The sequence below is a fragment of the Argopecten irradians genome, chromosome 1, assembly GCF_041381155.1.
Source record: "Argopecten irradians isolate NY chromosome 1, Ai_NY, whole genome shotgun sequence".
In the NCBI taxonomy this organism is placed as follows: Eukaryota; Metazoa; Mollusca; class Bivalvia; order Pectinida; family Pectinidae; genus Argopecten; species Argopecten irradians.
In genome coordinates this window covers 61,842,280-61,865,839 of record NC_091134.1, presented here as the reverse complement: position 1 = coordinate 61,865,839, position 23,560 = coordinate 61,842,280, and the positions used below count along the sequence as shown (strand labels likewise).

The 23,560-nt window shown below is 35.2% G+C and overlaps 1 protein-coding gene across 1 annotated transcript; it reads right to left on the bottom strand.

Annotated features, from left to right (window-relative positions):
* Positions 1 to 4,759: 4,759 nt before the first annotated feature.
* LOC138336833 (histone-binding protein RBBP4) lies at positions 4,760 to 23,411 on the bottom strand. Its single transcript, XM_069286429.1, has 16 exons — positions 23,280 to 23,411; positions 18,698 to 18,845; positions 18,388 to 18,438; positions 16,885 to 16,890; positions 16,154 to 16,248; positions 15,329 to 15,502; positions 14,919 to 14,973; positions 12,419 to 12,479; positions 11,876 to 11,968; positions 11,384 to 11,451; positions 10,843 to 10,969; positions 9,989 to 10,066; positions 7,401 to 7,477; positions 6,853 to 6,910; positions 6,291 to 6,401; positions 4,760 to 5,625 (listed from the first exon to the last, which is right to left on the bottom strand). The coding sequence occupies exons 1-16, from the start codon at positions 23,299 to 23,301 to the stop codon at positions 5,557 to 5,559; spliced, it is 1,293 nt and encodes a 430-aa protein (XP_069142530.1). The 5' UTR covers positions 23,302 to 23,411; the 3' UTR covers positions 4,760 to 5,556.
* Positions 23,412 to 23,560: the final 149 nt, after the last annotated feature.

Sequence of the window (23,560 nt, the reverse complement as noted above, 5' to 3'; positions counted from 1 at the left end):
ACCAATCAGCATGTTGCCAACAAAATCTTTGGTGTGTTTGATTTATTCGAAAGCATAAATGGCCAACAGTAAGTCGGGAGATGTTCTGATTCTAGGCCAGGGGTCATGCTGAGGTGACCCCGAACAGGATGTTGTTAGATCTTGTATTAGAGCACAACGTAGAGAGCAATTATATTCAAGAAATCACTCTAGTTATTGGACAGTGGAAGTCACCCCTGATCTGATTACAAAAAAGATAGGAACCCTGGAATACTGAGGATTTTTTTGCATGAGAAATTATAGTAAGTAAGTTTACTTACATGGTAGAAGATGAACCTCACTGCAGTTTCTGGTATTGCAATTTTTTACAGGCTGTAAAATGTCCTCTAGGAATACTACTACTCCATTTGTCCACTCTTTGAATGTGTATTGGGTTGAATGATCCCAACACTAAATTATATCATACTCCCTTCCAATGCCTATTACTAAATATAGTAAATATAAACAATTCTTGTTTTTCAGATGCTAGTTGCTTATGAAACCTACGTTCTAGGCATTCATCCCAGAAGACTACAGCCTCAAAATCTATTCCAAATGTTATCAGACCACGATAAGATGACTTATGATGAGGAGACCTCCTGATGCCTTAGTGATCTCTAGTGTAATACTGCATAATCTACCCAGCAGACTTCTAGATATATGACAATGTCATTACACAATTATAACATAATGTTGCTGTTAGTAGTAGCTTTTGTAGGTCTTCATTTGTTTCTTTTTTATTCTTGAATGATGTGCAATTCAAATTGTGAAACGATCATTCATAATCATTGTCAAATGTGCCCCTCTATGAACACCTAATGTGAAATGTTGTGTGTGCTGGCTCTATGTCTGTCGAGGATTTGTACAACTTTTTTTTAATGTTGTTATATCATTGTACATATATTCCATTGCATTCATTTCCAACCCAAACTTGACATCGACAGACTACCATTACTACTGCAATTTATTGTTCATATTGATCGATAACATTACATGTAAGCAAAAGGTTCCACTTGTACATGAATATCTGTGATATTTTATATGAATGGTTTTTTTACTATTATCTTTTCTGATAATGTATTAAAAGTAATTATAGTTATATAATTGTTACTTTTTTATAATGGATACGTGAAATGAGCTTGTACCCAAAATGCAAGTACATATGGTCAGACCATGAATCCAAGTGGTGGTCTGCTATTTCATTTCGTTTAAAAAAAATGCATTAGACATTCCTATTGTTACCACTTTCCTCTTTGTAAACCTCAATCACTGTTGAGAACTACAAATATCAATGTGTCTCCACATGAAACTGAAATGGATTGACATGGGTACACTATATATATCCTTCATCCCGTTTCATGGTGGGGGCATAATGAAGAATGCAGAAAAAGTGCACTGGGCCTGTAGAACACAGCAAAACTGGTTCTATATTACTAATGATGTCTAAAAATCAAAAGGTCAGGGTCTTGTAAATACCATTTGTAAGGTAAGCTTTATAGAATTTTATAAAAGCTTCGCTAGATTTAAAAAATATTTATATTTAGTAGTGGACCCTGTTTGTCTCTTGGCTTGCTATCGAAAGTTACCTAATTAATAAATCAAGTTAATGATGGTTTCCTTGAAATAAAGAGCATACATACTTTTGGGAGACTTAAATGGTATCTCATAGGACCATATTCCAAGATCCTATGCAAGACATCCCACTGTTCCATTGTTGTCGGCTCCCACATGATCAAACCACCATGGTGATGTGGAAAGCATAAACTGCGATGCTAGGAATTACAATGAGTCTATTAACGACTGTCTCGATGTCTTTTATTTTTAGTTCTACTTTCAAAACAAGAGGTCCCAGAGGGATCTTGGCACCCACCAAAGAATGATCTATGTCTGACAATGGAAAGAGGGATTTTTTCAAACATACTACATATAAAATTTGAGACAGATTGCTTCAGTACTTTCTGAGAAGAAGCTCTAGCGGTAAAAAACTTCAACAATGAAATCCAAGATAGCGGCTGGTTGGTCATCTTGTTGACCCATCAATTACAAAAGGCAATATGCACAACTAGGGCCTAAGGGGAACCTACATAAGGAATTTGAGAGAGATCCCTTCAGTACTTTCTGAGAAATAGTGGTAACAAACATCAGTGGCGGCTGCTCGGCTATCTTGTTGACCAATCAGTCTCAAATTGCAATATGCACAACTAGGGCCCTAGGGCAACCTACATGTTAAATTTGAGAGAGATCCCTTCAGTACTTTCTGAGAAATAGCGGTAACAAAACTTTTAACTATCAAAATCCAAGATGGCTACCTAGCGGCCATCATGTTGACCGGTTGGTCCAACAAGAGCTGTTGGAGAACAGCAAAGCTCGCCTATTCAGAAGGAGTTGATGTTTAAGTATTTACTATTTAAACATGGAAATATGACAAATTAACAGACTCAAAAAAAACCTAAAGGGCCCCAAATTGGTTGTATTATCACGTTCAGCATCCATACACATTAGGACAAGAGATCCCACAGGGATCTTGGCGCCCACCAAAGAATGATATATATCTGACAAAGGAAAGATGGATCTTTTCTCTACTTTTTAAACTTTTTCAAACATACTACATATAAAATTTGAGACAGATCGTTTCAGTACCTTTTGAGAAATAGCGGTAAGAAACTTCAACTATCAAAATCCAAGATGACTACTTGGCGGCCATCTTGTTGATCAATCGGTCCCAAATCACAATATGCACAACTAGGGCCCTAGGGGAACCTACATGTGAAAGGAGTAGATATGATAGGACCAGTATTTGGCCTTAATTTTTCAGGCCGAAAAAAATTAACTCTGATCCCCATCAATTTCATATCAATAAATACTCTCATACTTGCCATTCATCAAAACATAATTTTTTATAACCATGTACACGATGTGTCCCACCTATGACGTCATCAAATTGATGATTTTCCTCTTCTCACCAAATTTTGCTAGAAATTCATCATCTTTAGGTTAGAAAAGGCTTGAAATGGATTTGGCCGCCACCTTGCAGCAACTTTACATTTTGCATGGATATGCGTAAATACACGATACACAACGTGTGAAAATTTCTTTCTGCTCCACCAAGGCGGCCACATTCATTTTTAGAGAAAACCACTCAAAAAGTATGATTTTTCAATGATTTTTGTGAAAAATGGCGGGAAACTGCATGTTGATGACGTCATAGTGAACGTAATTGGCACATGCGGGATATTTTCGAGATGTAATGAGTAAGCAAATGTATTCAGCTGTTATATGGCAAAATATGTTGTATTTACTGGAGAATTAATTTTGAGTCTTAATGTACCTTCTCCTTTGAGAAAGGTCCATTCAATATTTTCTGAGAAATGGCGATAACAAACTTTGAATATCTAAATCCAAGATGGCTGCCTGGCAGCAATCTTGTTGACCGATCGGTCCCAAATCACAATATGCACAACTAGGGTCCTCGGGGAACCTACATATAAAATTTGAGACAGATCCCTTCAGTACTATCTGAGAAATAGCGATAACAAACTTTAACTATCAAAATCCAAGATGGCGGCCTGGCGGCCATTTTGTTCACCGATTGGTCCAAAAATACAATATGCACAACTAGGGCCCTAGGGGAACCTACACATTTAATTTGAGAAAGATCCCTTCAGCACTTTTTGAGAAATAGGGATATCAAACCTTAACTATCAAAATCCAAGATGGCTGCCTGGTGCCCATCTTGTTTTTCCTACAGCCTCAAAATCTGTATGGCACAACTAGGGACCAAGGGTAACCTCCATGTGAAGTTTGAACAAAATCCCTTCAGTAGTTCTCAAGAAATATCGATAACAAACTTCAACTGCCAAAATCAAAGATGGCTGCCTGGCGGCCATCTTGTTTTTACGATCAGCCACAAAATCTGTATGGCACAAATATGGACCAAGGGGACCCTCCATGTGAAGTTTGAACAAAATCCCTGCAGTAGTTTTTAAGAAATAGTGATAACAAGCATTGTTTACGGATGGACGACGGACCACGGACGCAGGGCGATTTGAATAGCCCACCATCTGATGATGGTGGGCTAAAAATAAAATCATAAACATTTATGATGACTTATGCTTAAACAATAGACAAAATAGAAACTTGCTCAAAAACTTTAACGTGGAAATATGACAAATTAACAGACTCAAAAAACCCCTAAAGGGCCCAATATTGGCTGTATTATCACGTTCAGCATCCATACACATTAGGAAAATAAAATCATAAACATTTATGATGACTTAAGCTTAAACAATTGACGAAACAGAAACTTGCTCAAAAACTTTAACGTGAAATGGGACGCCAACGCTGACGCCGGGGTGACAACATTAGCTCCCCCTATTCTTTGAATAGGCGAGCTAAAAATGCAATATGCGCAATAAGGGTCCTAGGGGAACCTACATATGAAATTTGAGAAAGATCCCTTCAGCACTTTATGAGAAAAAGCGGTAACAAGAAATGTTAATGGACGGAAGACGGACCACAAATGAAAAGCAATTTGAATAGCCCTCCATCTGATGATGGTGGGTTAATAAAGGAATTTTCCATTGATATTGGTAATTGCAATGTTTTTCTATATATATATAATACAACATAACAGTATTAAGATATACCAGTTATGTCTTTCTATTGCAGTTATTATTTGTATAAAAGTAACAATACACATGTGTTCTATATTAAATACTGATAGCATGTATAACACAAAATGTGAGTTTTTTCTTCAATTTATTTTGATGTAAAATATTACAACTGACACTCTGAATCATAGTTAACATTAATGTACAAGATTTGCTAAACATTTTCAAAATTGTCAGCTGGATATGAAGATGAGAGAAATGATGAAAAACAAATATTTCCAACCTGTGATATACAAACCCTCCCACCCATTACATGTAAAAATTGTGTTAGATATTTTTTCATTTATCAACCAGCAATGATCTGTAGAACATGGTCAGACATGAAATTATAAACAATTTCTGAAAAAGTCAGCAAAACTAACACAATTCTAACTTTTGTATTGACATATCAATTTGAGTTATAATCCTAACAAGACCGCTGTTCAAGAGAGCGACATTTTGAAGATGCTGACTCGTCTCCATGACATTTTAATGCACTATACAAATGTGGTATCCAATGTGACACATCCATTGCGTACTTTTTAAGTTGTACTGATGAAAATTTCAACACATTCACTATAGCCTACCATTAGAAAATAAATTACACTTTGTACAGCATATAAGAATTTTAACAGCACTCCAGGGCCACAAAATCTTGAATGTATTTCTTCTCCTTATGAATCAGGACAAAACAGATATAACCTTGACTTCCTAACCTTTAAATCGTCAGCTCTTTAAAACTGCTGAAATCATAATCTTCAGTCATTCTTGTTATTTCTTTTCTGTTGTCATACCTGATGCAGAAAATCAATGTAAATTGTTCATGATTATTTTCTACACAAGAGTATTTGGTCCATTTTCGTTCTACACAATGTAACAAAGTTTGATTCTATGTAGATGTTTGTTCTAATTCCCCCGCCGGCGTGTCTGGTTCCTCGTCATTGTAAATGTTCTCTGCCTGAAATGAAAGTAGAAATTGAATGTCACCAGGAATACCACATCACACAATAATCAGTAGTATTAATTAGTTATAACTATCTCTCCATCAGTAACATGGTTATATGTTAAGAGAGAACAATATTATAAATATCTAAGACTAATATGGGCCTGTCAAGTGGACATGGATATCTCAACCCGAGGCTTGCTGAGGGTTGATGACCAAAATCTTTCACATAGGTTGAGATATCCCTGATTATTTTTCTTCCATGCTTCAAGGAAAATTGTGAAAATTCAGTTTTAAGAAACATTTTCAATTCATTAACATCCCAGGAACACCACAATGCATCAGCACTAATGACGTCCTCTCCACAGTTAATGATGATGTCACATCATTGTCTAGTGCATGTTTGCTATCTTTTCTGTATCTCGGTAAAAGACAAGCTATCTTTTTCCAGGTTACTGCGGGGTAACCCAGTCAAGCATCGGAGAAAATATTATTCCTCCTCCATATCAAAGTGGGATACAACAGGAGGGATTTACAGGAGATCTGTCACTTTTTTCCCCCAGAGTGATGGAAAGCTGAAATCCACCTAACAATATTTCCACATAGGCCTTGACCAAACAGTCAGGGTTTGAATCACTCACCCCTGCAATAGTGTTATGACTAAAACGTTTTAAACTTACCATTTGCCATACTTGCATGATGTTGTCTTCAGAAACTGAGCATATAACCCAGGGTTCATTGGGATTCCACGAGAAGTCGGATATCTTAGCTGTGTGTCCACCGTGAATAAACTGAGGGCAGAAAAACAACACATTACTGTTTCTATACATTATCATATATGTTATAAAGCTTAGACTGACTGCTGAGTGTTAACGTGTTGATCTTAATGTCAAAAGTATATTTGTAATGAGATAGGATAATGAGACATGCATTCATGGTTATGGCCCAGTAGATTTTTATGACCCAAAGGCCTTTCTCAAATATCAAATAATTTAACAAGGTTGATCAAATATTATAATTGATCTAATATAGTCAAAATTAATGTCTTTAACCTGAATTGAATGCTTTCCATTCATATGCACAGAAGTTATTGATATAGCATTATACATAGGTAAAACTTCAATTCTTTTCTAACTACAAGACCAAAAGTTTCTAATAAGACAGTATTTATCTATAAGAACCGGTTACCAGGGTCATCTTGACATCATGCCCTATTTATGACATCCCGATATAAACACCTACCAGTAGCTCTGGGGGACCATCCTCTGCATCTTCAGCTGACTGCTCCTCTCCAATTTTACTGTGTCATACAAGCAGAATATAAATGGAAAATAACACAACTTTTTAAAAATGTCTTTCAAAATAATTATTGAAGAATCAATGCTTTTAATTGCAATTAATATACCTGTTACATTCATTTTTGTTTTGCTTTGTTCATCTATGTAAAACAGGTATATTGAAGAGATTTGACTTTGCGCTATTCCGTCTTTGCACATTACAGAGTTAGCTCCCTAGCGGGTAGTTATCGATTGTTACGTAATTATTTTGTGAGCGCAATTCACATCGTTTTCTCTGAAAACTATGACGTTACGCTCGCAAATACATGACGTCACAATCAATACCTTCCCGTAAGGGCAAATAACTCTGTTATATGCAAATACAGAATTTTTCAACCATGATATATAACTTAGGAAACAACCGACTTCATTTACAGGAATTCTTGTAAAATTCCAATAGCATGTTTCTATTTTCTGGTTTCTATCTTCAAATATGAAGAATTTTCAACATACCTAAGATCCCACACATGAAGTCTTCTATCAGTTCCACTGGAGGCCAGGATGGTCTCATTATGAGGTGACCATTGAACCTTATAACAAGAAAGGATGTCACTTAACCACAGAAGCAATGACAAACTGTTATTTAATCCTTCTGACTATAACATCACGTCAATAAAACTTGTTTAAATGAAATAAAAGTAAGAAAATAATGTGTTGAAACAGAAACAAGGACATAGTCATTCAGATCCCCTGCCAATGGACATATCAAAGCTGAAGTAAGTTTGATTGTGGAGACTTATGTATATGAAAAAAAAATCAGGAAAAAGGAAGTTGTTCTAAAGAAAGATGGAGTATAATTCAAGTAGAGCGGGGCTGCAACTGTTGAATCAGGTATACAGCCTTGACATTTATATTAGACTATGGGTGGAGCTTTTCAAAGTAACATTTACCATTTACCATGATATTTTCAGCAATGTTTCCATGGTAACGGAAAAAGTGCAAAAAATGAAAACCTAAAAATAGCAAAAGGTACTACTAGACCATAAAAAGAATGTGCCTATGAAGTTTCGTGGAAATATCTATGCTGGTTTTAGAGTTATGCTCCGGAAATGAACCTGCTACAAAAATATGATATTTTCAGCAATGTTTCTATGGTTACAGAAAAAAGCACAAAAAGTGAAAACCTAACAAGAGGCCCAAAACGGTCTTGCAAAAATGAAACGGCAAAAGGTCACTAGACCATAAAAAGAATGTGCTACCTATGCTGCAGATATGTAAAAATATTATTTTCATGTTTCTATGGTTACAGAAAAAAGCACAAAAAGTGAAAACCTCAGAGCCCAAAGGGCTTCATGACTACTTGGCAATAGTAAATCATTTTCATATGGTTCACTTTGTCAGGACCATTCAGGATCAAATTTTATTTTATTTCAAACAAGAGGCCTAAGGGCCTTAACAAGTAGGAATTTAATTAGATATAGTGTCATAATAGCCTTCTTCAATTTGGGATCAACCAGAGATGTAAGAATACTTTGACGATCCATGTCAGGATCATCTCAGGCAAGTTTCAGCCAAATCACACAGGCAGAAGTTGAGAAGAAGTTCAAAATGTGTTTTCAAGATGGCGGCTATCTTGGATTTTGGATCGACCCGAAAAATAACAACACTTTGTCGGGACCATGTCAGGATCATTTCATGTAAGTTTCAGCCAAATCGCACCGATAGAACTTGAAAAGAAGTTCAAAATGTGTTTTCAAGATGGCGGTTGTGGCGGCCATCTTGGATTTCAAATTGACCCGAAAAATAACAACACTTTGTCGGGACTATGTCAGGATCATTTCATGCAAGTTTCAGCCAAATTGCACCAGTAGAACTTGAGAAGAAGTTCAAAATGTGTTTTCAAGATGGCGGTTGTGGCGGCCATCTTGGATTTCAGATCGACCTGAAAAATAACAACACTTTGTCGGGACCATGTCAGGATCATTTCATGCAAGTTTCAGCCAAATCAAACCAGTAGAACTTGAGAAGAAGTTCAAAATGTGAAAAGTTAACGCACGGCGGACGACGACGGACGAAACATGACGACTATAGGTCATCCTGACCCTTCGAGTCAGATGACCTAAAAATAACAAAAGGCCCTACTAGACCATAAGAACAATGTGTCTATGAAGTTTCATGGAAATATCTCTGCTGGTTTTAGAGTTGTGCTCCGGAAGCGTTTCTTACACAAAAATCTGCAATTTCAGCAATGTTTCCATGGTTACAGAAAAAAGTACAAAAAGTGAAAACCTTAAAATAGCAACAGGCACTACTAGACCATAAGACTAATGTGCCTATGGAGTTCCGTGCATATATCTCGACCGGTTTTCCAGTTATGCTGCGGAAACGAACCTGGTACAAAAATTAATATATTTTCAGCAATGTTTCCATGGTTACGGAAAAAGTGCAAAAAATGAAAACCTAAAAATAGCAAAAGGCACTACTAGACCATAAGAACAATGTGTCTATGAAGTTTCATGGAAATATCTCTGCTGGTTTTAGAGTTGTGCTTCGGAAACGATTCTTACACAAAAATCTGCAATTTTCAGCAATGTTTCCATGGTTACAGAAAAAAGTACAAAAAGTGAAAACCTTAAAATAGTAAAAGGCACTACTAGACCATAAGACCAATGTGTCTATGAAGTTTCGTGGAAATATCTCTTCTGGTTTTAGAGTTATGCTCCGGAAACGAACCTGGTACAAAAATATGATATTTTCAGCAATGTTTCCATGGTTACGGAAAATATGCAAAAAATGAAAACCTAAAAATAGTAAAAGGCACTACTAAACCATAAGACCAATGTGTGTATGAAGTTTCGTGGAAATATCTCTACTGGTTTTAGAGTTATGCTCCGGAAACTATTCGTACGGACGGACGGACAGACGGACGGACGGAACCCATTTGTATATCCCCCGCCAACTTCGTTGGGCGGGGGATTACAAATGTATTGAACTTCAATGATGATAAATTACAATCGGATGATTTTTTTTTTTAATGAATATATTACTTTGGAGTGACTAGATCACTTTCCTTTAGTTTATTATCATGAAGCCAAACTCACCTGGAAAATTTCATCTTTATGTGATTCAAAAGAATGTAATTTCAGTTTAAGGTTTCTGAGATCCCACAGTGCAACAGTCTGAAAATAAAATCATGAAATAATCACACAAGTGGATAAAACAGAAGACAAACTAATCCACCATATCCTTTTATAATTTCTCTATATCAAAGAATGAAAGCTAGTCCAAGTACTCCCATACTTTTACATTTGAAAACTGTTGTCTACAAGAAAGGGCCAAAATGAGGTAATTTTAAGACCTCTTTAAACCTGTGATCAATCAATAATATCAGTGTCCCTAAGGTTTCTCTTGTATATTTTTACACTTTACATTAAAATCAGACAATTTCAAAACTTTTACCCATTAAGGAACCAAAAGAGACATCTTGTTTGATTGCTTTTTGCCAGAACGTACTACCATGTGCAATTTCAAAAACAGTAGGTCTATTGGTGATCAAGGAAATCTGAGGAAACCAATGGTGGACAGACTTGGATCTAAGGTCCTAGAAACTCACCTTGTCTGCAGACCCTGTGGCTAGTATATATTTACTGTAAGGATTAAACGATAGACAGACTTGGATCTAAGGTCCTAGAAATTCACCTTGTCTGCAGACCCTGTGACTAGTATAAATTCACTGTAAGGATTAAATGATAGACAGACTTGGATCTAAAGTCCTAGAAACTCACCTGGACTGCAGACCCTGTGGCTAGTATAAATTCACTGTAAGGATTAAATGATAGACAGACTTGGATCTAAAGTCCTAGAAACTCACCTTGTCTGCAGACCCTGTGGCTAGTATAAATTCACTGTAAGGATTAAATGAAACAGACTTGGATCTAAGGTCCTAGAAACTCACCTTGTCTGCAGACCCTGTGGCTAGTATAAATTCACTGTAAGGGTTGAATGATAGACAGTTGACCTCAGCTGTGTGAGCGTCCACTGTGTGACTGGGTTTTGTGGTGTCATTTGATCGTGTATCCCAGCTGTGAACAAAGAAATGACCAGCTAAAAATCGTGTACAGTGCTACTTTCTACAATTTTATGACTTTTCCCATTATTAACTTTCCAAATCCTAAAATTGGTGGTACAAAAATGTCCTCTAAAATCAGAGCACTACTTTCAGCTCCACAGACTTAATTTTGCATTTTCAAGATTAACAATTCTTTGTCTGCCATTTACAGTTAAGACATCCACTAACTTTGCATTTGAAACGTTTTTGTGCCCATTGATTTTCACAAATTCTTAATCACTTGCAAAATACACGAAAATTGTTTGCATGTGAAACTAATATGGTTTACTGAATATCTGCATTAGTTGTCAAATGGACGCTACGAAAAAATCCTAATATATTTAAACATCGAAGATAACTACTCTAAAAGCAGTTTTAAATAACTTACATCATTAATTTCTGATCATCAGCGACTGATCCAAATAAACTTTCATGGAGTAAATGCCAGGCTACATCCTGTAAATGCATGACATTACATTAATGACAATAAAGAGAAATACATTGTATAGTTTACTGTTATTTTCATTCATTGAGATTTCTTTATTTCCTTTTTTACTGATCTGTGTTAGCGTTTTGGTGGTGGCAGTTTTGGAAGAATATATAGTGAATGGGCAGTCATTAATGTATCAATTAAAATTTTGGGAATTTAGCAAAAATATTCAAAACATTTTGAATTGGCAATGGACTATAATGATGAGACAGGAAAAGTTTCAAAGAAAATCATATATGGTAAAAGCTTGTTTGTTGATTTTAAGTTAATTTCTGGAACAGATGACTTGACAGTTTCCAACATAGAGTTTGAAAGTTGTGTTTTTCATAACTAACATTTCCTTCTACTAGAACATCCACATTAAAATACAGATTATTTGTATAAATATACCTCTACTACTGATGTGTGGCCTGTGAATATAGTATGAGCATCTATGACTCTGCCCTCTTTTGGTGGTGTGTTGATGTCCCAAAGACATATAGTCTGCAAGAAGAAACAAGAAGATATATAGAAAATTAATTCATACAAATTTAGCAATTGAAAATACTAACACCCGTAACTTTTGAACCAAGATCACTACTTTAAATGAATACAACTTTTTTCTTTAAAAACTATATTGATTTCATTTGTACAGCTTTTTATTTTCGGTACACATTTTGACATGAAATTTCATACGACACACAGGTCACTAAGTCTCCATATCTATAAATGAATATTGTGTTGAAAATCAAGATCGTTATTAAACGTAAACCAACTTTCTTTTGCGGATACTAAATTTCGTGATTTTCATTCCACAATTGTCCAAGATATTACTTCCCAGAGATGAAACTTTTGCAATCTCATCTTTCCCACAAAATTCGAAAAAATAAATCGCTCACTAAAGGAAGTTGGTTTACAATATAAACTGTGCCCCTCTTAGTTTGTTTTACATACATGATCGTCAGAAGCACTTAAAAGGTGACCATTCAAATTGGGGTTCCATGATAATCCATATCTAAAAGTAAAATAAAGTTAGAATGACTCAACTTTTAAATAACTTGAAGACATTTTAGTAGATCCATCAACGCTTTATTAGCAAATAAACATTTGTATTATCATTATAGTGACCAGAGGACCAGGCTGTGGAATGCATGAATCCTATAGGAATCTGATATTGACTTTGGTTGAAGTATTGCCAGGTGGGTATTCATCAGATTTGCTTCATTAGTAACATTGGATTGATAAACAAGAGGCCCAGAGGGCCTGTATCGCTCACCTGGGTTTTTTTGGCATTTTTTTTTTGTAATTATCACAAAGACTTACAATTAGAACAAGAGATCCCAGAGGGATCTTGGCGCCCACCAAAGAATGATCTATATCTGACAAAGGAAAGATGGATCTTTTCTCTACTTTTTAAACTTTTTCAAACATACTACATATAAAATTTGAGACAGATCACTTCAGTACCTTTTGAGAAATAGCGGTAACAAACTTCAACTATCAAAATCCAAGATGACTTCTTGGCGCCATCTTGTTGATCAATCGGTCCCAAATCACAATATGCACAACTAGGGCCCTAGGGCAACCTACATGTGAAATTTGAGAAAGATCCATTCAATACTTTCTGAGAAATAGCGATAACAAACTTTGAATATCAAAATCAAAGATGGCTGCCTGGCAGCAATTTTGTTAACTGATCGTTCCCAAAATGCAATATGCACAACTAGGTCCCTAGGGGAACCTACATATGAAATTTGAGACAGATCCATTCAGTACTATCTGAGAAATAGCCATAACAAACTTTTAACTATCAAAATCCAAGATGGCGGCCTGACGGCCATCTTGTGCACCGATTGGTCCAAAAATGCAATATGCAAAACAAGGGCCCTAGGGGAACCTACATATTAAATTTGAGAAAGATCCCTTCAGCACTTTTTGAGAAATAGGGATATCAAACCTTAACTATCAAAATCCAAGATTGCCGCCTGGTGGCCATCTTGTTTTTCCTATCAGCCTCAAAATCTGTATGGCACAAATAGGGACCAAGGGTAACTTCCATGTGAAGTTTGAACAAAATTCCTTCAGTAGTTCTCAAGAAATATCGATAACAAACTTCAACTGCCAAAATCAAAGATGGCTGCCTGGCGGCCATCTTGTTTTTCCGATCAGCCTCAAAATCTGTATGGCACAAATAGGGACCAAGGTTACCCTCCATGTGAAGTTTGAACAAAATCCCTTCAGTAGTTCTCAAGAAATATCGATAACAAACTTCAACTGCCAAAATCAAAGATGGCTGCCTGGCGGCCATCTTGTTTTTCCGATCAGCCTCAAAATCTGTATGGCACAACTTGGGACCAAGGGTAACCTCCATGTGAAGTTTGAACAAAATCCCTTCAGTAGTTCTCAAGAAATATTGATAACAAACTTCAACTGCCAAAATCAAAGATGGCTGCCTGGCGGCCATCTTGTTTTTCCGATCAGCCTCAAAATCTGTATAAGTTTGAACAAAATCCCTGCAGCAGTTTTTAAGAAATAGTGATAACAAGCATTGTTTACGGACGGACGACGGACCACGGACGCAGGGCGATTTGAATAGCCCACCATCTGATGATGGTGGGCTAAAAATTAGTAAAATTGACTCCAAAATTTGTTTAATTTTGAAACACAACCATATAATGATGCTATAGATACCATACAAATATGCTATCCAATACAAAGGTTCAGAGTGGAGTAATTTAAATGAAAATAGTAGCCTAATTAACCTTTTTGGCCCTGCGTCTAAGGCCCCAGGGAGTCAGCCCTATACTTTGTACAATTTTAAATCCCCATCCTATAAGGATGCTACTATTGCATTATGAGTGCTCTTCCATGCTGAGTTGCAGAGAAGAAGTTGTTTATATGCAAATAGCCAAATTAATCCCTTTTGACCCCGACCCTCAGGCCCCCTGGGGATCAGCCCCATCATTTGCACAATTTTGAATCCCCACCTTATAAGGATGCTACCATTGCATTATGAGCGTAATCCCATGTTTTCCCCCCGACCCTCATTTTCAGTTAGTAGCCCATAAGGATGCTACCAGTCAAATTTTGTTGAAATCCTACCAGCGGTTATGGAGAAGAAGTCGATTGTTGATGGTCGGACGGACGACAGACAACAGACGCCGGGGTATGGCATAAGCTCACCTTGGTCCTTTGGACCAGGTGAGCTAACAAACAAGAATGTCCAAGAAATGAGTAAGATACCAGCATTGTCATTTTGCAGTTAAGGTATGAGATAGCTCAAAGCCAATTTAGTCAATGAAACATATTGTAATGCTCAGTTTATAGTCAGGCTGACACCATTCAAACTTTATACAAATTTAAAGCTTTTTTTCCCTCTCACACCATTGTTTGATTTTAGTTATGCCGCACTCCCAATATTCAAAATGGAGTGGCTTTAACATTCACTACTCACCCTTCTTTTTGATGACCTTTCAGACGAAGTTCTGGAGTGCATTCTCCACTTGGATCTGAAATATAAAATAAATGTTCATGAGTGTTTTCTTCATCTACCAATCTTGAAAACACATATCTACATGATACAACAGATATGTTTGTACCTATTAGAAACTACTGTCTTAATGAATTTAAAAGCATAAAACATATGCATTTTCTCACCTAGCTACATCAACTGAAAACAACTTTTCATCCTAGCATGCATGTAGAGAAACAGTATAAGCAGTATAAGGCAGTAACGCATTTGATTTGTCGCGTTTCCAGAATTTGCCCCCTAATTGGATGTTTTCAGATCCTCTATAAAACAAGAGTGAGTATAAGGACCTGTATTTAACCAGATTGTGTTTATCTCTCCAGTATTGTGGTTACCTGGTTTCGAGGGATGTTTTGTGTAGTCAAACACCAGTACATCACTTGACGGTGTTTTTGTGGCGAGAACACATGGGTTTTGTGGCATGTACCTGGCCCTATTGACTTCTCCTTCATGGTTTATTTTGATTTCTATCTCGATCTTCCCACTTACTGAACCAAAGCCTCCAAACTCTGAAAAAATATTTAAAAAGATTAACTAATTCATATTTAGAATACTTACTTTCTCCTCTTCAATTAAAAAGGCTCAAGATTCTATACGTTTTCCAAATCAGAAAACCTTGGTAAGAAATGTTCTTTCTTGGGTCTACTTATCCCCATATAGTACTATGTTTTTGTGTGTTTGTTAGCGATCTATGCAGAATGTTTTTAGACCAGTCTAAAAAGTCAATTTTCCATTTTTTTTATGAGTCCCAGTAATTAGAAATATAGCAAGTCCCATACCCAGGTATTTTTTGGGACTTCATGACAAGTACATACACAGTACAAAGACATAGCATTATGAATACAGATGGTGGAACGAAATGGCTGCTTTTCAATCACATTTTACTTAAAATCTTTTAAAATGCAGCTCTTTCGTTTGTGCTCATTTTTCAACATATTTGAAGAACATTGTCTTATCAAAGTCTTATAAAAATTCAAAGACTTATTTCATCAATATGTGTTTTTCTATTACTGAAGCCATTACTTTGACATCTGAGGACCGATCCACCAAAAAATCATTTCAACTGATTTTCAGACATATGATTAAGGTTAACCATGTAATTATATAATCACCATGAAATACAGAAGTTAAATTGCCAACACATTGCCTCAATATCTTACCTCCCTTTTCACTGTCATAATGGGAAGCATCAAACTGGGCATTGTCATTGGGAAGCTGGACACTGGCTATCAATAGATGGTTCTGTTCATCCGAGCTGAAAGAAACCAAAGGGCCAAGGCAAATGTCTCAGAAAACATTTTGAGAAAAACAAATCTGGATCCCTTTTAAGATGCATACATTCTTTTCCTTATAATTTCAGCTATTTTTCCCCTTTCTTATATTTGTAAATCAACAGTTAATTAAATTGTGTAATTATGTCGACTTTGACATAATGTTGATCAGTGTCTTACTACAAGATATATAAATATACATTATAAAGCTTTACAGGAACATGCCATTAGTTGCTCCGGTCCACACCCAAAGCAATCGCAACTACGAGACACATTATAGCTACAGAATAAACTTCTAGGATTTTGAATTCTTCTTTTAAATCAATACTAGAATTTTTAAAGAAAGAAACTGAAAAGCAATTTTCTATCTATTGATTTTTTCTTTTTAAATCTTGTAAAAGTTTAAGTGATAAGATCACATGATTTTGAATTTTGACCCAACCAATGTGATTCAATGTCGGTTGAGAGACACAAATTATCTGGTATTTTTCAAGTGTTGATGTTCTCTGCATTACAACACCCAAAACAGATTGCTACTTTCTTCTCTGTGTTGATCTCATCAATGTATGCATCTGTCAAATCTTGTTCTTTAAGTTTCTCAAATGTATCCATTAACATACCTTGTCCTTTGAAAGGGAAGAAAAGAAGAAACAACCATTAAAATACACATATAACAATCACATGACTCAAGTTATGCAAGTTGAATATATTTGCTATATCTGATTTTATGGACTTTGCAGCAATAAATAAACTTTCTTCTACTGACATATACACTATAATTTTCTGCATACAATATATGGCGTGAACAGGATGTACAAGTTCATTATATAGTGCTATTAGACAAATGACATTATGACAACTAGTAAATGCATGGACAAAACATTTACTCAAACAAATCTCCAGAATAATGCTTAGAATTTGCTATGACCAAGTTCGTTATGCAATAACATTCCTTTCTTAAAATGTGTTTTTCAATTGAAAATATCTGTAGATCTAAACATTCCAGATGAAATTATACACCACTGTTTAAATAAATGTACTCAACCAAAGAGGAAGATTACAGTGTTAGTAAGTACACAATATAAAGGTTGAAAGACTTTTTTTTTGGCAGAATGTATTTATACAGAAATTGATTTAATAATAAGCCATAATCTAAGCTACACTGATACATATAAAGACAATGACTTCCTATTTTTACTGTAATGCACCAACACTAGTGATAAGGTTCGACACCAAAGAAAGATTTTAGAAATTCATTTTACAGGATTGCACACATATTTTATTTCTCAATGGTCTCTTCAAAGCTATTAAAATGTTTAGGTCAGACGTAGAGCTTACCCGTCAATACAGGAATAACATTTTTCCTTTAAATGAAAATTGTAAAGCCTACTTTTTTTGTCAGGTGAAATTTCAACCATTTACATTTTTTTGCGCAACCAAAGGCAGCTGAAAGCGAACAAGAGTGCATTTTTTTTTTTTTTAATTACCCACATCAATACAGGAATAACATTTTTCCTTTACATGAAAATTGTAAAGCCTACATTTTCTGTCTGGTGAAATTTTGACCATTTACATTTTTTTGTACAACCTTAGGCAGCTGAAAGCGAACAAGAGTGGATTTTTTTTTAATTACCCAGATTTACCCAAAGATTACTCTAAATTCAGATTTACTCAAAGTAACTGAAGGTCTAGGAATTTGTAACATGAATGAGACACAGGCATAGCAAAGAACTGTTATTGATCAAAACTCATACAACTTGTATAACTAATCAAATGATTAAAGGGCGAAGATCAGTACTTGTAACAAGAATGATAATATTTGGACAAAATAATAAAGTTTTAAAATAACATGCCCCTTTTATATTGTATAATCTAAAGGGATTTTCCCCTATACTTTTTTCCTTTCACCCAGTATGAACATTAAACAATGCCTTTAGGCTATGAAGCTGGCTACAGAAAGCTAGTTACACAATTTTAATTGTTTCTGCATGTCTAGACAAGGTCTCAAAATAATATCAGACTTTTTGTTCTACCATTGAAGAAATTCAGAGTGCATAATTTTTTTTAATCTATTTTTGAATTGCATATGTTAATACTTCTTAGAATATATCTAAATCACTTACGTGTGTGTCCCTAGGATAAGTCTGTGTAGAGAATAATCTTTTCCTTCTGGTCTACAATCAGAGCAAAAAACATTTCATATGATTGATAAAACAAGGGAACACTTAGAAGGGCTGTAAATATTAGTTTCAGATATCAAATTTTTTTAAAAAGTCATAATTTCCTCATGTTATTATACATATCGTTGATTTCACAGGCAATACATTTTTGCTGTATCACAGGTCATTTCTATTGTTGCAAAAATTTAAATTTTGAGAAATGGATAAAATATAGCCAGATCGCAAAATTTTAAAGATGCTAAAATTGAAATACCGTGTGACATCTGGTAACCACTGTGCTGTTAAACTTGGCCACTCCAGTGCGTGGGTCATGACAAGGTCGTACAGAAATGGAGTATTCTTCTTCCATATTTTATATTCTTCATTGATAACTCGCTCCTCAACAGCATCATCAAAACCCTCTAAAAAGAAGAGTGTATAACATTAGATGGGTGTAGCAAGTACAAGTGACTGTGTATAAGAGCATTCCATAAATTATATACCACCAGTGTGGGTATATATTTTTATAGGACCAAGGTTCGAACCCAGGACCTCCAAACACTAGTTGGATGCTCTAAAAATAGAACTACCTGGTTACAGATGACTTATTAAGGTGGTTCGATACAGTTAGGCCTAAAAATTTCCCCTCATTTAATTTTCTTTAAAATTTGCTCATTGAAAGATTGGTTGATAAACTGTTGGCTTTTGTTTGAAATTTGACCGTGCGGTTTTGGAAATATTGTACTCTCAATAACCCTACTTTACCATCTGTTTTTCTCAAAATACAATTTTACACACATTTTTTCAAAGCTTGATAATTGACTGAAATATTACAAACAACAATTTTTTTTATCTTTAATATGTAAGTTTATATGGATATCAATGAACTCAATGTCGTTTCCACTCAAAACAATATTATAATTGTGAATTTTTCACGCGAATGCGTATAAATGAGGCCTAAAAAGGGCCAATTTTTGCATTTGAATTTCAACTTAAATACTTAATTTCAAAAAATCGTGTCGTTTAATTTTCTTTATTTTTTGTCCACATAATAAAACAATTGTTTGGGTTATGATGAAAGAATATAAAAAAAATTGACCGCGGAATTTTTGAGTAATTAGCCTTTCTATACCCCTACCCCCCCAAAAATGACTTTTTTCACAATTATATTATTAGACCGAAATCGAGCAATAATATTTTTATAAAGAACATCTTATATATTGAATATTATAAAGTGTGATAGTCTGATAGTATGAATTGTTATACCTGTTAATTTTATGTCACGATGCCACAGATATCATGCTATACAAAGCTAAGAAATGGCACAAATAAACCATTATTTTGCCTGGATATAATATCTGAAAAAACAATATGGAAAATTCCGTGTAAAGATTCTACTTCAATTACCCTTTAGACAATCCATGATTTTATATTGTTTTAGCAGAAAAATATTTTATCAAAATCTATCTTTCCATCGTCAAGATATCTTAGCTTCAATAGTCGTTTGAGGCAGATATTCAAGCATGAATTTGAATTTGGCGCCAAAATTGTAACGATGAAAAGCGTCTATGTGACAACGATCAAAGTTGATAACTTCAACTTGATCACAACAATGTCGATAAAATCAATGTCATCATACCAAAGGGCCATGTATAGTTTCTATATGAAAAAATAGCCAGAAATTTCTGGCTATTTTTTCATATAGCTTACATGGCCCTGTGATCATACACAACTGTATGTCTTTGTATGTTTTTTGAGGAGATATCTGCATATCTAATACATGTATCGGCATATATCAGTCCGTTTGTATGAGTTAAGTAATGTGCTTCTCAAAAGATTCGTGTAGCTTCATGTTATATTAGCCTAGCCAAATTCAAAGATCTGACAACATTATTTTTTTCTAGTTTGTCGAAACTAGGTCCTACACCGACCGTACAAACTTTGATTTTCACCCGGTATCAAGCTTTCGGCAAACCGAACTAAGTACAATATCGACAAATACGCAGTTTATCGACTATACTATCCTGATTTTAACGCTAAAAAGTAAGATATCGTTAGACAGATAACATAAAGATTGCTCTTCTCATAATCTTAGTCACAAAAGAGTTTTCATGTGCACTCATTGACCCGAGGAGGTCCGAACGAACGGCGCATTCAACCACTGTTCGGAACGTCCTTAAGTAAAGTTTTGCTACAATGTTATCTTGCAATACTTAACTTGAGACTTTTTTTAATATGAAATGTAAGTGCAGTTTATTAACAGATTTTTTTAAACCCTCAACAATATGCGTTTTGATTTCTGTAAAGCAAGATTGTCCCACATTTCCAATATTGTTGCAACTTTGTAAGGTGATTCCCAATCGATAAAGGGAAATCTCCTCACAATTCATACCTGTATGCACATGACAATATCATAGTGAATTGTTACGATTTCTCTCCCCCTAGAGGCCTAACACAGACAAAATGAACATGATCATCGAACAGTTCAGTTCAATCAATATCTTAGGAAATCAATGTAAACAGGCCTAATGCATTAAAGGGGCAATACCAGAGTACAGTTGTTTTGCCAGTTCGGTATTTTAGCCAGTTACGAATATTTGATAAATCAAACTCGTAATAAATTAAAATTTTATGATTTTCCATTCATACCTGGAACCTGTTACAAGGTTCATACAGAAATCAAGATATGAAATTCAAGGCTTTTCAAGGCCTTTTCAAGGCTTTTGATGATAAAATTCAAGGCCCTTATAGCCATATTATAAGCATAAGAATTTCATATTGACAAGAAAATAAAAATGTTTCTTTCATTCTTCTCACATTAATCCTTTATATTGATGATATCTGACGAATTTGCAGACAGTTTTAAGTGAACAAATAATTTGAGAAATTTCAATCTAACCATCACATCATTGTCAAATAAAAACTAGAAAGCCATGCTCTTAGTCTTCCGTTATAACTTCAATTTGCTTGAACAAGCTTGACATTACAGATGCTTCAATTCCTTTAACTTTCCCATACATCGCTATATCTAACTCATAACCATCCCTCTCTCACCCTATCTCAACATCTGTAAGAAGGTCCCGATCTCTTGGAGATTGTACCGTCTCAAAATACCGATATTCAACTATGATTTTACCATCTCAAATTGCCGATCTTTAACTATGAATTGCCTTGAACAATATCTAAAGAAAACCATTAAACTAATCAAATTCACTGTCAGAATTTAATCAAAATGCAGTCATTTTATTGTCCTCACCTTCTGACGATAGCCAGGCTCCCCGCCATGTTTTTGTAGCCGGCTAGTGATGCTGACTGATCCAGCTCAGTGATCTGTCTATATCTTATTATTACTTAACCCCTCATAAATAACAAACCCACAGAAGACCCTGATTCTTCTTTTATTACATAGTGATAAAACCAGATGTGTTCCGAGTATCATATTACCGATAACAGGTGGTACATTCTAGAGACTCCACAAACGTCATTTTCATTTTGTTGTCAATATGCCGTGATAAGCATGGTAAGGGTTAAGAAATTTTTTAACGATTTTTCTGCGATTAACCACCAAAATTAGAAGATGTCTGTGATAGATTAAGTAAATTCAAGGCCTAAAATTATGTTTTCAAGGCTATACGACCATTTTTCAAGGCCTTTCAAGGCCATATATCAATTTCAAGGCCTTTCAAGGCAGACACTCAAAATTCAAGGCCTTTTCAAGCCTGTGCGAACCCTGTGTTATGTACCTTGACAATTTTTTTTTAAAGTTCAAGTAATCTTTTTCTTTCTATGGATATTTTATGCTGCGAGAGACGACATTATTCCTAACAGCGTTATAGACATCATAGTCGTAGTCATTGGAAGGCTTTGTAACAACATTGCCGAAGCTGTCATCTGCTGAAGCAGTTTTGTTAAGCAAATGTTGTGTCTACTTTGATTTTTTTGTAATATTCAACGTTTTTTTCGACTTCTACCGTCATTTAAATATCATTTTTTTTATGAAATCTGTGGGATAAACAAATAAGCATGGAAGAGTTATTCCCCTTATTCGAAACACATACATCTGTTAAAAAAAATGACAAAATAGCCGTTGTCTTCAACTGGATATATCAGGTTTGGCACAACCCTGCATATGGGTAACAATTACCCATTTAAGTAACAGTTATCTGTTTGAGTAACCGATACAGGTCCCTTCCAAACACCACCACCATGGGTTATTTAGTTGGGTGCCAATTCTGTAACAGGAGAGGAGAAAATGTAGCGGCCAGACGGGGATTTGAACCCGGGACCCTCCAAAACTAGCTGAGTGGTCTACTGACTGAGCAACCTGGTCATCGATGTTCGACCCAGTCCAATCCTGCTACAGGTGTAATTCCGGATATTGGAAAAGAATTTGGGTGTTATTACAGAGTTATGGCATATTTTTACTAAATCCATTCACATTTAGTCTAGTTTGGACTATGTCTATGGGACGACTTTAAGCAAAACCGAAATGGATACCTATTCGGAACTGGCTAAACAACTGTAGCAACCCCCCCCCCCCCCCCTACCCATTACACCAAAACAACCGTAAACTGAAAGTAAAGTAACTACTTAAAACCGCAATATTTATGTAATTTAGACAGTAATTAAACATGTCTTTCTAACATTGTTTTATGCACGTGCTACAATGCTTTAGCAGCTTTCAGTTTGGTCAAAACGCGAGGCGAAAATGTCCGACCGGCTTCCTTTGAAAGCTAACAAATGATGCATGTGATCAGTTGTAAATATTAAAACATAAAATTTCAAACATGTTCATGGTATACATGTGTTTGATGAAATGGTCTCAAAACATGAATAGGTATCTGCCTAAGCCTTACCACTGGGATCCTTGTCTGTCATCTTTCAAAATTTCCTTTCTTTTCTGTAGACCAACAAAGACACATGCGCAACTGCTCGACGTCTCGCGCCAAATTTTTTCGAAGTGCGGACTGGGATATTGTCGAATAATAATTTAATGCTATATTTGCTACTATTTTAATAAATCTATGTACTTATTATTTTATTGCAACAGTTGAAATGTTTAATATAATATTTTAATCTAAAACATTATATTTTAATGTGATGCACAGTTAATAATTTCCCATTTTTTTTATATGTT